Below are 13,006 nucleotides of genomic sequence, written 5' to 3'. Positions count from 1 at the left end.
CAGCAGCTCTTACTGTTTAAGCACTGACGGTGTACCTGTCATTTTAATTCCTACAAAGACCCTTAACCATAAGGAAACTGAGGCTCAGAGAGGTGAATATACTGGTCAGAGTCACACAGCTGGTGAGTAATTGCGCCAGGGTTTCAATTCAGTTCAGTCTCATTTTAAAGCTACCTTTTTCTGAAATATTTTGTTGTGGTATAAGGTGTTTCCTTACTCCGAATTGTAGAATTTGTACATGTCACAGTTGAACAACAAAAAGCTTATTTGTGGTTTTAGGGGCTTTTTCCCTACTGCATAATTCTGTGTCTTCTATGATGACAAGTCTGCAGAGTTAAAGCTTTTGTGGTTCATCACAGTGTTCTCTCAAAGGAAAGTCCACTTGTTTTCATTAGAGAGTTGACTCGGCAGTCCTGGTGTTTCTGTGAATACCCAGAAGTTCCCTAACCCTCTTATTTTCTTCCTATAGGAATTTGCTTGCTAGAAAACAGAATGCAAGACTTGACAAACAAAATGACTTGGGATGGAAGTTGTTTGGAAAAGTACCACTTCGAGAGAATGCTCAGAAAGATTCAAAGAAAATACAAAAGGTATACGAGATACAAAAACTCAGAAATATGCTGTGCAGCATATATTTATGAACCTTGCAAAAATGACCTTTATGGAGGCTTTGAAATTGGAAAACTTTGTGTTGATCTGCATGCCAAGTTCCTAAAATTTAAGTCTGTCTTCAGAAAGTTGATGTCTTTAACCTTTTCCATTCCTTGTAGCTTACTGCATGCGTACAAAGAGAGCTGGCTTTAGCTCTTCATAACGTCACTTGATTGGTTTTTCCTCTACTAGTTGCAAATGTGTTTATTGTCAAATTTTTATTAATTGTGTTCCTTATTAAAGCACTCTCCCTCTCCGGTCCCCTGGGTTTCTTGGAGCTTAATCCTTCCAGTGCTGATTTGGCCAGGAATGCAGGGGCCATCATTCACCCTGGCTGTAGTATGACCCCCTGCCCCTTGCTGGCTTGGGAGCTGCTCCCTTGTCCGAGCGGGGGGAGGGCCTGGGTTATTGCATCACCGGGCTTCCTTGCTCTCCATGCAGGAAGTGATGCCAACAGCTGGAGGCATGTGCTCATCTTCTCAAAGATGGCTCATGTACAGACTCCACGAGGCCAGGGGGTATCTGTGGCCTTGGACCCTGACTGTTACTGCCCGCATCCTCCCCTGGGCTCTGAGTCCCAGCCGTCCTCACAGACTGCTGTTTGCCCAGTGCTGCGACACTGCCCCCCACCCCCAAGCAGGCTGACTCCGCCCACCTCAGTTTTGTATTCACTGACAGTTGTTCAGTGAATGTTTTTGAGGACCTCCTACGTGCCAGGCCTCGTGTGTGGCGCTGGGCTTCGAGAACTGACCACGGCACCTTGCTCCAGGGCACCCCTCTGGTAAGGAGAGGCCTCCAGGGCAGGTAGGGAAAGGAGCACTATGGGTGTGTGTGGGGGTGGGGCAGGGCCTGCTGGGCCAGGCTGCACACAAGGTTGAGTTCAGAGGTGTGGCAGAGTTAATAACGTGGGGCATCGTGAGCTGAGTGATTACCCTGTACTGGTTTCAAATGAGTCAGCACTTGGGCTTCTAGTTCATGTAAAGCCTTCTGAAGAAGGTACTATTATTGTCCTCGTTTTACCGAAGAAGCACTGAAGACACAGGCTGAGTGACTTGGGCAGAGCTGGACCGTGTCCTGGGGCCCTCGCTGCTCCTCTGCCGAGGGCCCGTGTGTCACACGAGCCTGGGGAGCAGTGGGAGGGGCTGTCCCTGGGGCTTGTGTGCTGTGCTTGGCCTGGAGCCTGTCTCTGACCTGAGGACTCGGGGGAGCCCCTCGAGGGTTTTACTTCCCTCCGGAGTGATAAGTGCCCCCGGCAGGAATGTGGCTCTTGGACTAGTCCAGAGCAGTAAAGTGGGGTCTGACCTGGCGCTGTGGTTGTCGTGGGTTGTCAAAGGACAGCCCCTCTGAGTACCAGACACGTTGGGTAGAGGGGCGCAGCCTGTGCGGGGTGGCGGTGAGCGCGTGCTGGGGCCCTGGCTTGAACAGCATGAGGATCTGCCTCGGCAAACTGAAGGTGTTCCGCATGTTGTCCCAACATTCCCTGTAGCAATTGTCTGGGCCCAGGGCTCTCACCAAGTTAGAATCCGTTCTTATAGAGTGTTGTATTTTGAATTTGAATCACTTATTGTGTAGGCTTAGTTCAATAGCGTACAATTAAAAGGTGATGTGTTTGTATGCAAAGCTCAACTATAAATTCTTAGAAACTAAATAGCCAAGCTGAAGTTTTAAAAGAAATCCACACTTTGAAAAAAGTAACCATTATCCTTAGATTTTCCCATGACTCTTAATATCACTTGCATCGTGTTTGAATTTATCTTTTTCGTTCCCTTTCTTTTAAGGTGAACGTGGATTATGTTCTTGAACTTAAAGGATTTTTGTGAACCAAAATGACTAGGTCTGCTAATTATTTGGTAACACAATACTGCAGAGAAGAGGACCATCTGGCTTCAACCATCAATAATAAAGGATGTAATTGCACCTGCATGAGTTATATGATCCTGCCCGTGCCCTCTTCGCTCATGCTTTGTGTCTCTGGCCCTCTATCCCATGCCTCCCTCCCTGGGGCTGGCAAGGCCCATGCGGGATCCAGAGCCAGGCACCTGCCACTGTGGGGACGTTCCTGGGAATCAGGCTGGAGCTGGCTGTCCAATGTCAGCTCACAGCCTTTAGAGAGCGCAGAGCTGGGGCTGACTGTCAGGGCCCATGATCCCAAATGGTGCTGACAACTCCAGTTAGAGCTGAAACATAAGGAAGGGTTTAGGAAACTCTGGTTCCTTTTCCCATTCTCTTTGAAATGTTTTATCACACAGTGATTGAAGAGCATGGACTTTGGAGTCAGACTGCCTGAGTTGGTATCCCAGTTCTGCCACAGCTCAGCTGTATGGGCAAGTCACATAACCTTTCTGAGCCTCCTTTCCCTCCTCTCCAGAATTTGGAGAACCATAGTATCAGCCTTGGAGGGGTGAGGATTAAATATGCGAATGTACATCGTGTGCTCAGAACAGCGCCGAATGTCGTAAGTGCCAGAAAGCGTTTGCTGTTGTTACTGTGACACACAAGAAACAGAACGCAGTGTGAGAGAATGAGCCTGAGGCCTCCACAAACCCCCTCACTTGCATGTTCAACAAACACTGCACCATGCTGAGGCCAGGCCTGTGGTTGGGTCGGCGTGCCTCAAGGAGCCCGTGGCGGAGCCGAGGGGACAGGTGCACACACCAGCCAAGATATTTAGACTTGAAGACTTGCATTTGATTTCCAGCTTCACCTCTCCTTATCTGTATAACCTTGGGCCAGTTACTCCTTGGCAACTAGGGCATTATGAGTCCTGCTCACTGGATTGTTATACATTAAGAGTTCACGTATGTGAAATATTTTTGTCCCGTGTTTAGCACAGCCTGTGGCCCAGAGTTAGTACTCAAGGAGAGGCAGTCATGACTTTTAATTAAGAAATAGGTCCAGCAAGTGGCAGGTGCTCCCTCTGGTTTGCCCAGGACATCCTGGGACACATCTGACATCCTTGTAACTGGGCCAGATTCTCTTCACTTGAGCCTTGTGTGTACATGGCTGCCATTTTTAGGAAATGTTGCAATGTTACTTTCAGTTCTCTTTTCAGATTTCATAAAAGTTTTGGAAAGTAATGTTCTCCCAGCTTACGTTATTTCAGAGAGATATTCTAAATAGGGGAAACAAAATGACCAAGGATAGCTATGAGAATGACACTGAAGCGGTGGTTCTCAAAGTATGGTCCCCGGACCAATACCGCGACCATCGGGGTGTTTGTTAGAAACACAGCTTCTCAGGCCTCACCCTAGACCCACTGAAGAAGCTGTGGGGCTGGGGGCACTATAAGTTGTGTTCTAGCAAATGCTCTAGGTACTGGTCACGCGCATTCACATTGCAGAAACACTACTATTAGAGAAGGGGATGCTGGATATTGAGAGGCAAATAGCCGTCTTTGCCTACAACAGGTTAAATAAATGGTCCAGAGTACACTGGATACACGTTGTGGCAGCTGCTGGTGAACTGGAGAGGTCCCCGAGAATAAAGACGGGGAGAACGCATTTGAAGACAGCTGTCTTCAGTCTCCTGTTATTGGGTTTGTACGGGCCGGGGCTCTGGCCACATTGGCCCATTGGGGCAGCGCACCCTTTGCCTTGGGAAGAAAGAGGAACCTTCCTTCTTGGATTCCAGAGTCCTTTGTTCCACAGATTTGAGCCACTGTGGGGGGTCTGTCCTGGGATTACAGTGAAGGGCAAGCCTTACGTGGCCCCTGCCTTCGTTGGACGTTACCGTAGATCGGGGGCAGAGATTAAAGCACCATAACTCTACAGGTAGTTGCAGCTGTGATAAGCCTTGTGAAGGCAGGTGGCGTGTGGCCATCCTAGAGTTTCTGCACCCCTGGTTTTTCAAGTGACCGCCCGTTCCCAAGTCCAAGGGGCATTCCTCGGCCCACGTTTATCAACCTCTCCTCTGCTCCTTGCAAGCCTTTCTGACCTTGACTTCCAGGTCACCACATTCTCCTCTGCGGGGTGCCCTCTAGATTTTAGAGTGCCTCTCAGGTGCTTCTCTGTCTGTGGTCACCCCCTAGGAGACCTCGGCTGGACTTGAGGCTCCACTGGCCGCCCCCACATTTGTTCCCAGCCAGGATCTCATTCCTGAACTGTAGACTTCGGCCGGGTGCTCCACTGGGTTGTCCTCCAGCCACTTCCTGTCTGACTCTGTTTTTTTTCCGTACCGTTGGGCCTGTTCCTTTTGCATGTTTCCCCATTTTGGAAGGCGATAGACTTAGCCTTCTTCTTCAGGTCTAAAACTTGAGAATTGTTCTTGACTTCTCTCTTCTCACATCCTCCTTCCAGGCTGACTGGCGTTTTGTTTATGTTTGCGTTCTGTCCATGACTTTGATGTGCAGCCAGGTTTGAGAAGCAGTGATTTGCTGGGGAATTTCGGTGCTCCGGTGACGTTGTGCGGATGAAGTCTTGTTAAAAGATCTCACTGCCATCGCCTGGCGTGAGGTAGTTGTGGTTTACTGTCCCTCAATTGCTCAAACTATTGGAAACGGGGGGGGGGGGTGGATTTGTAAAAATAAATGAGCAATACTTATTATCCTCGTTATGTTAATTGGTAGAAGACGTATAAGACGTTAGCAAATTAAGAAAAAGAAAACACTTGGCCTCTTACTGCCCTGAAATAACCACTGTTTGCATTTTGGTATTGTTCCTTTCAATAATTTTCTCATGCACTGTCTTTTTATTTCTATTTTTTTGAAGAAAAGACCACTTAAAAAGTAAAGGTGAGTCTTTGTAATTTGAGGAGATGTTGGAGGAGCTCAGGGCTGCACACATTTGGGGGATGCTTCAGAGCAGAGTTTGTGAGTCTTTTAGACGTAACACCGGGTACATGGACTTGAGGGATTCAGGCAGTGTGCTGTTGGCACTCCAGCGCAGCTGCTGACGGGCAGGGACAGCCGTAGGGAGTACGGGCTTGTGGGCTTCCGTGTCCTGGATAAAACGTGTCCTGTGTGCCAAGAAGCGTGCATGTGTTTATATAACCTGGAATGTGTTGGAATTTCCAGTCAGCTCTTAGATGTGAAAGAGAGAATCCCAGAAGAAGGCAAATCCAGAACAGCCTGAAGTGATAGTCATTCTTCTCACCTCTGGGTTCCATGAAGTCTGGGTAATCAGAAAAGCATAAATCATCAAAAACTGCAGAAAAGACAAGCCTGGATGGTCAGTGCAGGCGGCTGGTGACAGGCCTGCAGGTAATTCTAAAACAACAATGAGAAAACTTCCTTCATCTTCAAAATAGGTTTGAACCAGTTTACAGAACAGAGTAGTTCCCAGTTCTGGGTAAGGAGTAAGCATACTCTAACCTGTCTCCTGATGAATACAGCTATCAGACTGGCAGGTGGACTGGAGAAAAAGACCACAATTCAGAATACCTCTGAGTTGATTGACTTTACCATTTTTTCCCCTCTGATATTCCCCAGGCCAAACTCAAGGTATCCTAAAACCCAGAGATGGGTGTTAATGAGCACTAGGTGTTAGAGGTGGGTTAGATGGGTGTTGGAGAGCCCTAGGAAAGCCTTTCTAGTTCTTGCTGAGGAGTGGTACTCTCACATTCAGAGAGAATGCAGAAACCTTACTTTTCATTTTTTTTTCTTTTCTCTGTTTTCTCACTCCCCAGCGCCCATGCAGTCTCCTGGCAGTAGAAATGGGCCAGCAGGAGCCTGAAACTCTAAGGAAGGGGAACTGATTAGAGGAGGTTTATTCCCAAGAAGGTGGGGCCGACCCCTGATGCCCTATTCTCTCTCCTCCTACCACTTGGCCCAAGGTCGTGGGAGGTGTGTGTCTGGCTAGAGAACCAGAAAAGTGGTGACCCAGGAAATCTGCAAGTTCTGGAGACATTGGTGGAGAGGAAGAGCTCAGGAAAGTGACCTTTAAGGTTGTTCTGAACTCCGAGGCTGACTCTCAAGTTGTGGATACATGGATCTGACCCTAACTAGCAACAGTAGACTTGAGAACTGGACTTTGGGAGTAGACCAGCACCCACGCTGGTCACTGGGCGGTGCACATGGGGGGTATAGTTAACAGGTGCTGTGAACGCTTTGCAAAGTCAACTGACTTTGGAGCCATAACCCATAGAAGGCTGTTTGGAACATGGGGCTGGAATCCAACCAAATCAATTGTCTATTAAAATAAAAATGTCAACATTCTCCAAAGGGTTTAGACAAGACCCCTGAGTCTTGTTAACACAACAGTCAAGATTTCTAGGATGCCATTCAGACATACTAGGAAAATCTCAACTCCCGTGGGAAAAGGTAATTAACAGACACCAGTACCAAGATAACACAGGCATTAGAATTATCCAGCAAAGACTCTAAAGCAGCCGTTATAAAAATGCTCCAATAAGAAAGGGGGAATGTTCTTGAAATAGGAAGGTAGAAAGTATCAGTAAAGATTTAGAAAATATAAGGAGGAACTATGTGGAACTTTCTTTTTTTTTTTTTTTGAGAGAGAGAGCTGGGTGGTGAGGGGAGACAGAGGGAGAGACAGAGAATCTCAAGCAGGCTCCATGCCCAGTGCAGAGCCCGGCGTAGGGCTTGATCTCACGACCCTGAGATCATGACCTGAACCAAAATCAAGAGTCGGATGCTTAACCGACTGAACCACCCAGGAGTCCCTACACAGAACTTTTTAATGAAAAATAACAGTAACAACAAAAAGCTAACTGGATAGCCTCAGTAGCAGAATGAAGATGATAGCAGAAAGAATGTGTAAACTTTGAGACAGGTCCCTAGAAACCATTCCATCTCAACAATACAGAGGAAAAAGATTGGAGGAAAAATGAACAGAGCCTTAGGGACACGTGGGGCAGTACTAACAGGTCAAACATTTGTGCTCTTGGGGTTTCAGAAGGAGAGGAGAAAGATGGGGTTGCAGAAAACAATATTGGACAAAATAATGTCTGAATACATCCTAAATCCGACAAAAGATCTAAACTTACAGATTTAGGGAGAGGGGGCTCAGGGCACTCCAGACGGGAGGAAGCCACAGAGGCCCATGCCCAGACACATCATGATCAAACTGCTGAAAATAAAGACAAAAAGTATCTTAGAAGCAGCCAGAGAAAATGCATTACATATCGGTGAACAACAATTTGAATGACTGATTTTTCGCATCAGAAACGCATTTTTAATGTACTGGAAGAAAAGAGCCCTCAGTCCCAAATTCTGTGTCGGGCCCAATACCCTGCAGGGGTGAAGGTGAAATACAGTGCCCTCAGATGAAGGAAAAGTGGGAGAATTTGTTGCCAGCAGATATAACTCAGTGAGTTGCTAAAGGAAGTTTCTTGGACGGAAAGGTCATTACACTTGAAGGAGGCTTGGAACATTTGGAAGGAAGAGCAGGAGAACGATGAGGGTCTAGGTAGGTACAGTGGACCCCTGCTATCTTAGCGAGCTCTTTAAAACTTGTTCTACTGACAGCAAGGATGAGACCGTCATCTGGTTTTCAGTGTCTGTAGGTGTCACATAGAGGGATATGTATGGTGGTAAGAGTGTAAAAAAATTAAATATGCATTATAACCCCTAGGTCGGCCACCAAATTATACAAAGAGTAAAAAACACAGCAAATTAAAATGAAATTCTAAAAAGCTCAAAAAATAAATCAAGGCAGGAAAGAATAGAGGAAGGAAAAACAAAACAGACAAGATAATAAACTGAAACATATCTGTAATTATGTTAATACAAATGGTCTGAACACACCAGTTGTGTGAGTTGTGTGTCCGAATGCCTAATCCTAACAGATTGTCAGAATGGGTGAAAAAATGAAAACGACCCAAATATGTGTTGTCTAAAGGAAACTCACTTCACATGTAAAATATGTAGGTTGAAATGAAAGGATGGGAAAAGAAATACCACGAAAGCACTAGTCAGAATGAAGATGGAGTAGATAGAGTAGCATAAGAAAAAGTAGATTTCAGAGCAAGGGAAGTTCCCAGGGACAAGGCGGGATGTTACCCAACGAAGACAGAATAACTGAATGTGTGTGCACCCACAAGAGCTGCAGAATGCATGAAGCAGGGCAGAGCTGAAACAAGTGTGCAAGTCCACAGTTATTACTGGACTGTTGACTCTCTAGACAGTGACCCATAGACCACTGACAGAATCAGCCAGGACACAGAAGGACTGACCATCACCCATCGGCCAGCAGGACTGACCTTTGGAGAATACTTCGGCCTCCCACGAGAGCACAACACACATTCTTGACAAGCGTGCAATGTTCAGCAAGATAGACCATAACCTGTGTTATAAAGGAAACTGTAAAGCTGGAAGCATTAAAATGACACAAAATAGGTTCTCTAACCACAGTGGAATTCGATCATAAAGCTGTGACACAAAGATAGCAAGAACCTACGCCAAAACCTGGAAATTAAATATGTAACACGCTTCTAAATAAATCATGGGACAATGAGGAGGTCACAGAGAAAGTTGGACAATATTCTGGACTGAACGAAAATAGAACATACCAAAATTTGTGGGATACAATGCTTAGAAGGAAATTTATAGCATTAAAATGCTTATATTAGAAAAGACCAAGGTCTCCACTCAATAATCTGATTTTCTACTTTAAAAGCCCTGAAAGAAGCAAATAAACCCAAAGCAAGCCATAGGGGGGAAATAACATAACAGAAATCAGTGAAACTAGAAATGAAAAAATAATAGTGAAACCAAAAGCTAGTTCTTTGAAATGATGAAGAAAATTGATCAAAGCTGACAAAAGGAGAGGTGAATCAAATCATCAATAAGATGAGTGAAAAAGGGGGATACCCCCACAGACCCTACAGAAATTAATAATGAGAATGTCATTGATAACTCCACATTCATAAGTTTGATAATTTAGATGAAATGGTCCATTTCTTTGAAAATCACAAATCACCAAAACTCATCCAAGATGAATAGATGACCTGAATCATCCTCTAATTATTAAAGAAACGGAAATCTCCAAGCCCAAGGGAGTGTCATTGATGAGTTCTACCAGTATTTAAAGAAAAATAATATCAATTTTAGAGGAGAGACTACCTCCTGATGCATTTTATGAGACCTGTATTACCCTGATACCAAAACCAGACAAGTGCAGTATAAAAAAAGCCAATTGCAGATCTCTATCCCTTATGAAGACACACGTAATCCCCAATAGAATATTGGCAAGTTGAATCCATTAATACTTAAAAAAAGAAAAGGGCAATACACCACAACTAAGTGGCATTTTTACCAGGAATGCAAGGTTGGTTTGGCATTTGAAAATCAGTCGGTGTAATCCCCCATATTGACAATCTTGCGTGAGTCTCAAGGGTATTATCTGAGTGTAGGAATCTAATCTCAAAAAGTTCACAGGCTATACGATTCCTTGTATGTGACACGCTTGAAAATACAGAGCCGTAGTGCCAGGGATGGCATAGGGTGTGAGGAGCAGGGAGGAGGTTTTGGGGATGGTAGAACGACTCTGCATCTTGGTTGTGATGGTGGTGGCTGGAGGAAAGCCGTAGAACTTTATGTTCTGTGGTGGTTGGTGGTGGCTGTTAAAAATCGTAGAACTATGTACATCAAAAAAGCTATCTTAGGGGCGCCTGGGTGGCTCAGTCGTTAAGTGTCTGCCTTCGGCTCAGGTCATGGTCCCAGGGTCCCGGGATCGAGCCCCGCATCGGGCTCCCTGCTCTGAGGGAAGCCTGCTTCTCCCTCTCCCACTCCCCCTGCTTGTGTTCCCTCTCTCGCTGTGTCTCTCTTTGTCCAATAAATAAATAAAATCTTAAAAAAAAAGCTATTTTAATGTAAAAAAAAAATAATGAAGAATGAATGAGTCCATCAGGGCATTTACATTTCTAGGGATTCATCCTAGAGATGAATCAGTATGTAAGCAAAATGTTGGTTGCTAAGGGTGTGGATTGCAGCACCAAAGGTTGGAAGCAAGCTAAATGCCTGGCAATAGGGAACTGGTTAAATCCCTAAGTGAAATAAAGTGCAGATCTTGAAAAGCAAAGTGAATAACCAGTCTATGAGTGTGCTCTGTATGTATAAAGATACATGCATATCTTTGTAGATGCAGAGACTCCGTCTGGAAGGTTACTTAACACGACTGATCATGATAGAATTACTTTGGAGAGGGTAGTGAACTGGGGATGTGGGAGATAGGAGGGCAACCTTTGTCTGCTTTGTCTGTATACCCTTTCATACCTTTTGGATTTTGTTCTATATGTGCATGTCTACTCTAAAAAAGATATTTTTTAAAGATTTTTGTCTGTCTATCTATCTATCTATCTATCATCTATCTATCATCTATCTATCATCTATCTATCTATCTATGAGAGAGAGAGAGAACACAAGCAGGGAGAGGGGCAGAAGCAGAGGGAGAAGTAGGCTCCCCGCCGAGCAAGAAGCCTGATGTGGGATTCGATCCCAGGAGCCCGGGATCATGACCCAAGCTGAAGGCAGACACTTCACCACCTGAGCCACCCAGGCATCCCAGTCTAAAAAATGCTCTTTAAAAATGTGTGTAGGGGGCACCTGACTGGCTCCCTGGTAGAGCATGCAACTCTTGATCTTGAGGTTGTATGTTCGAGCCCTACATTGGGTGTAGAGATTATTTAAAAATTAAAAAATCTTAAAAAAAATGAAACAGTTAAAACAATATGAAAAATGTGTGCATAATGATAGAATTTGAGGAATTTTGGGCACAGGGTAGCCAGATGAAGCCAAGGGTGAATGGATGTGCCAAAATACAACCCACGAAGTCTCATGTAACTCCAGAGGCACACTACAGATTTGGCATTGAGCTTCCCAGTGGCCAGAGGAAAGAGGGATACGTTAGACAGCTGTGGCGATCCCTTGTCGGAAGCTGAACCTGTTCTGGAAGTTTGGGCTTGTCAGGGTGCTAGGCAGCATGTTTGTATGCAACAGGGAACTTCTGGTGGAAGGTGAGTTTCAGGAGAAGATCGCAAAAAATGTGCAGTCCCCCTTAATTTGGGTTTTTGGAGAAGCAGCAGGTTAAATATTTATCAGACTTGTACATGATGCCTTTTGGACAAGAAGGGAAAGAGGAAGCGGTGGGAAGTTTCTGTAGGGGAAATGGCAAGGTCATTGCATTTGATCTCTGTATTTATTCTTGGGATAGGTTGTCTCCCACTGTTGCGGTAATGGTTAATTTATTCTGAGAAGTGTAGCTCTTGTACTTCAAGTGCCTTTCAATGATATAAACTGAAATTCCAGCGCATAGTGCCTCTTATGGTTTGCTTAGTTTTCCTAATGTGGAAGTGATAAATTCCCCATCTGTCTGCCCACGTGGTTCCCAGGAGGAGAGAGGGATTCTGGAACAGGAGCCCACGTGTTAGTTGTCATGCAGATCTTCCCGGGGGCCTCTGACAGGGCAGGGGTCAGAGGTCTGGGGTTTGGGAAGGCAGGGGGACCACGAGAGGACTCTGACTGGGATCAGGGGTTCCCGAGTGTGGTCTTGGTTCTGTCGTCCACAGTCAGTGGTGTGGCCCTGGGCCAGCGACTGCCTGCCTGAACTTCGGTTTCTCACTCTGCAAAGATCATGTGCACCTAGCCCGTGCTTGGGAGGGTCAAGTAGGATGAAGGCGTTCCCGGGGCAGCGGCTGGCATCCATTGGGAACTCAGTAAAGTTCGGTGGCTCCTCCTCTTCTGGTCTAACCTCATGGCTACACCTTCACTCTTGTGGGTGGATTAAAAAAACAACAACCAGCTTTGCTCCAGGAATGTTCGATGTGGTTTGGAAATTGCAGTTGGCAAAATCAGCCTTGAATTCCATCTGAAATGGCTTAAAAAATGTTTTTGTGTTTTTTTTTTTCAAATGATGAAAATAATTCATGAAAAAAGACCCAAATGATCGATATAGGTAGGGTAAAATAGGAATGCCCTCTGTACCCAAGACTTCCCAGCCCCTCCTGGTGGGAGTCTCTGACAGATTAGTGCCCACCCTCCCAGAGTATGTACATACACGTTTCATCCGTGTAAATACAGATGCTACAGAATCATAGGCTGTGTGAGTTGCACACATTCTCTTCGGTATGTACATGCCAGGTACTCAGGAAATTGACAAATAAGCAACTTAAAGATGTGGTAGGCTGTGCTGAGTTGGAGAGCACCACCCGTGTTCTGAAGCCAGTTTCCCACTGACCTTGGGCTCTGGCAGTGGCATCTGCGTTCTGGTGGCCTGTCCTGTTACTGGAACCAGAAAGATGCATTTCATGGTAGCAGCTGAATGGAGACAGCTTCCTAGGAAGACCCAGACAGATGGCCACTGGGAGCTTTCGAATGCTTTTGCCCTTCTCTGGGCAGTTCAATGTGTCGACCTGAAAACAGTGACAGCTGAAGAATACTGCTCTTCCATTGATCTAATTC

The 13,006-nt window shown here is 45.6% G+C and overlaps 1 protein-coding gene across 2 annotated transcripts in view; it reads left to right on the top strand.

Annotated features, from left to right (window-relative positions):
• The window catches only part of TBC1D14 (TBC1 domain family member 14), a 103,279-nt gene that overhangs the window by 46,065 nt on the left and 44,208 nt on the right, over positions 1 to 13,006 (top strand). For both annotated transcript variants that reach the window (XM_035726097.1, XM_035726096.1), the window contains exon 3: positions 470 to 590. In XM_035726097.1, coding sequence (XP_035581990.1) covers positions 470 to 590 — 121 coding nt within the window. The remainder of the gene's footprint in view (positions 1 to 469; positions 591 to 13,006) is intronic.

The sequence above is a fragment of the Zalophus californianus genome, chromosome 2, assembly GCF_009762305.2.
Source record: "Zalophus californianus isolate mZalCal1 chromosome 2, mZalCal1.pri.v2, whole genome shotgun sequence".
Classification (NCBI taxonomy): domain Eukaryota; kingdom Metazoa; phylum Chordata; class Mammalia; order Carnivora; family Otariidae; genus Zalophus; species Zalophus californianus.
This window is presented reverse-complemented; position numbering and strand designations above follow the sequence as displayed.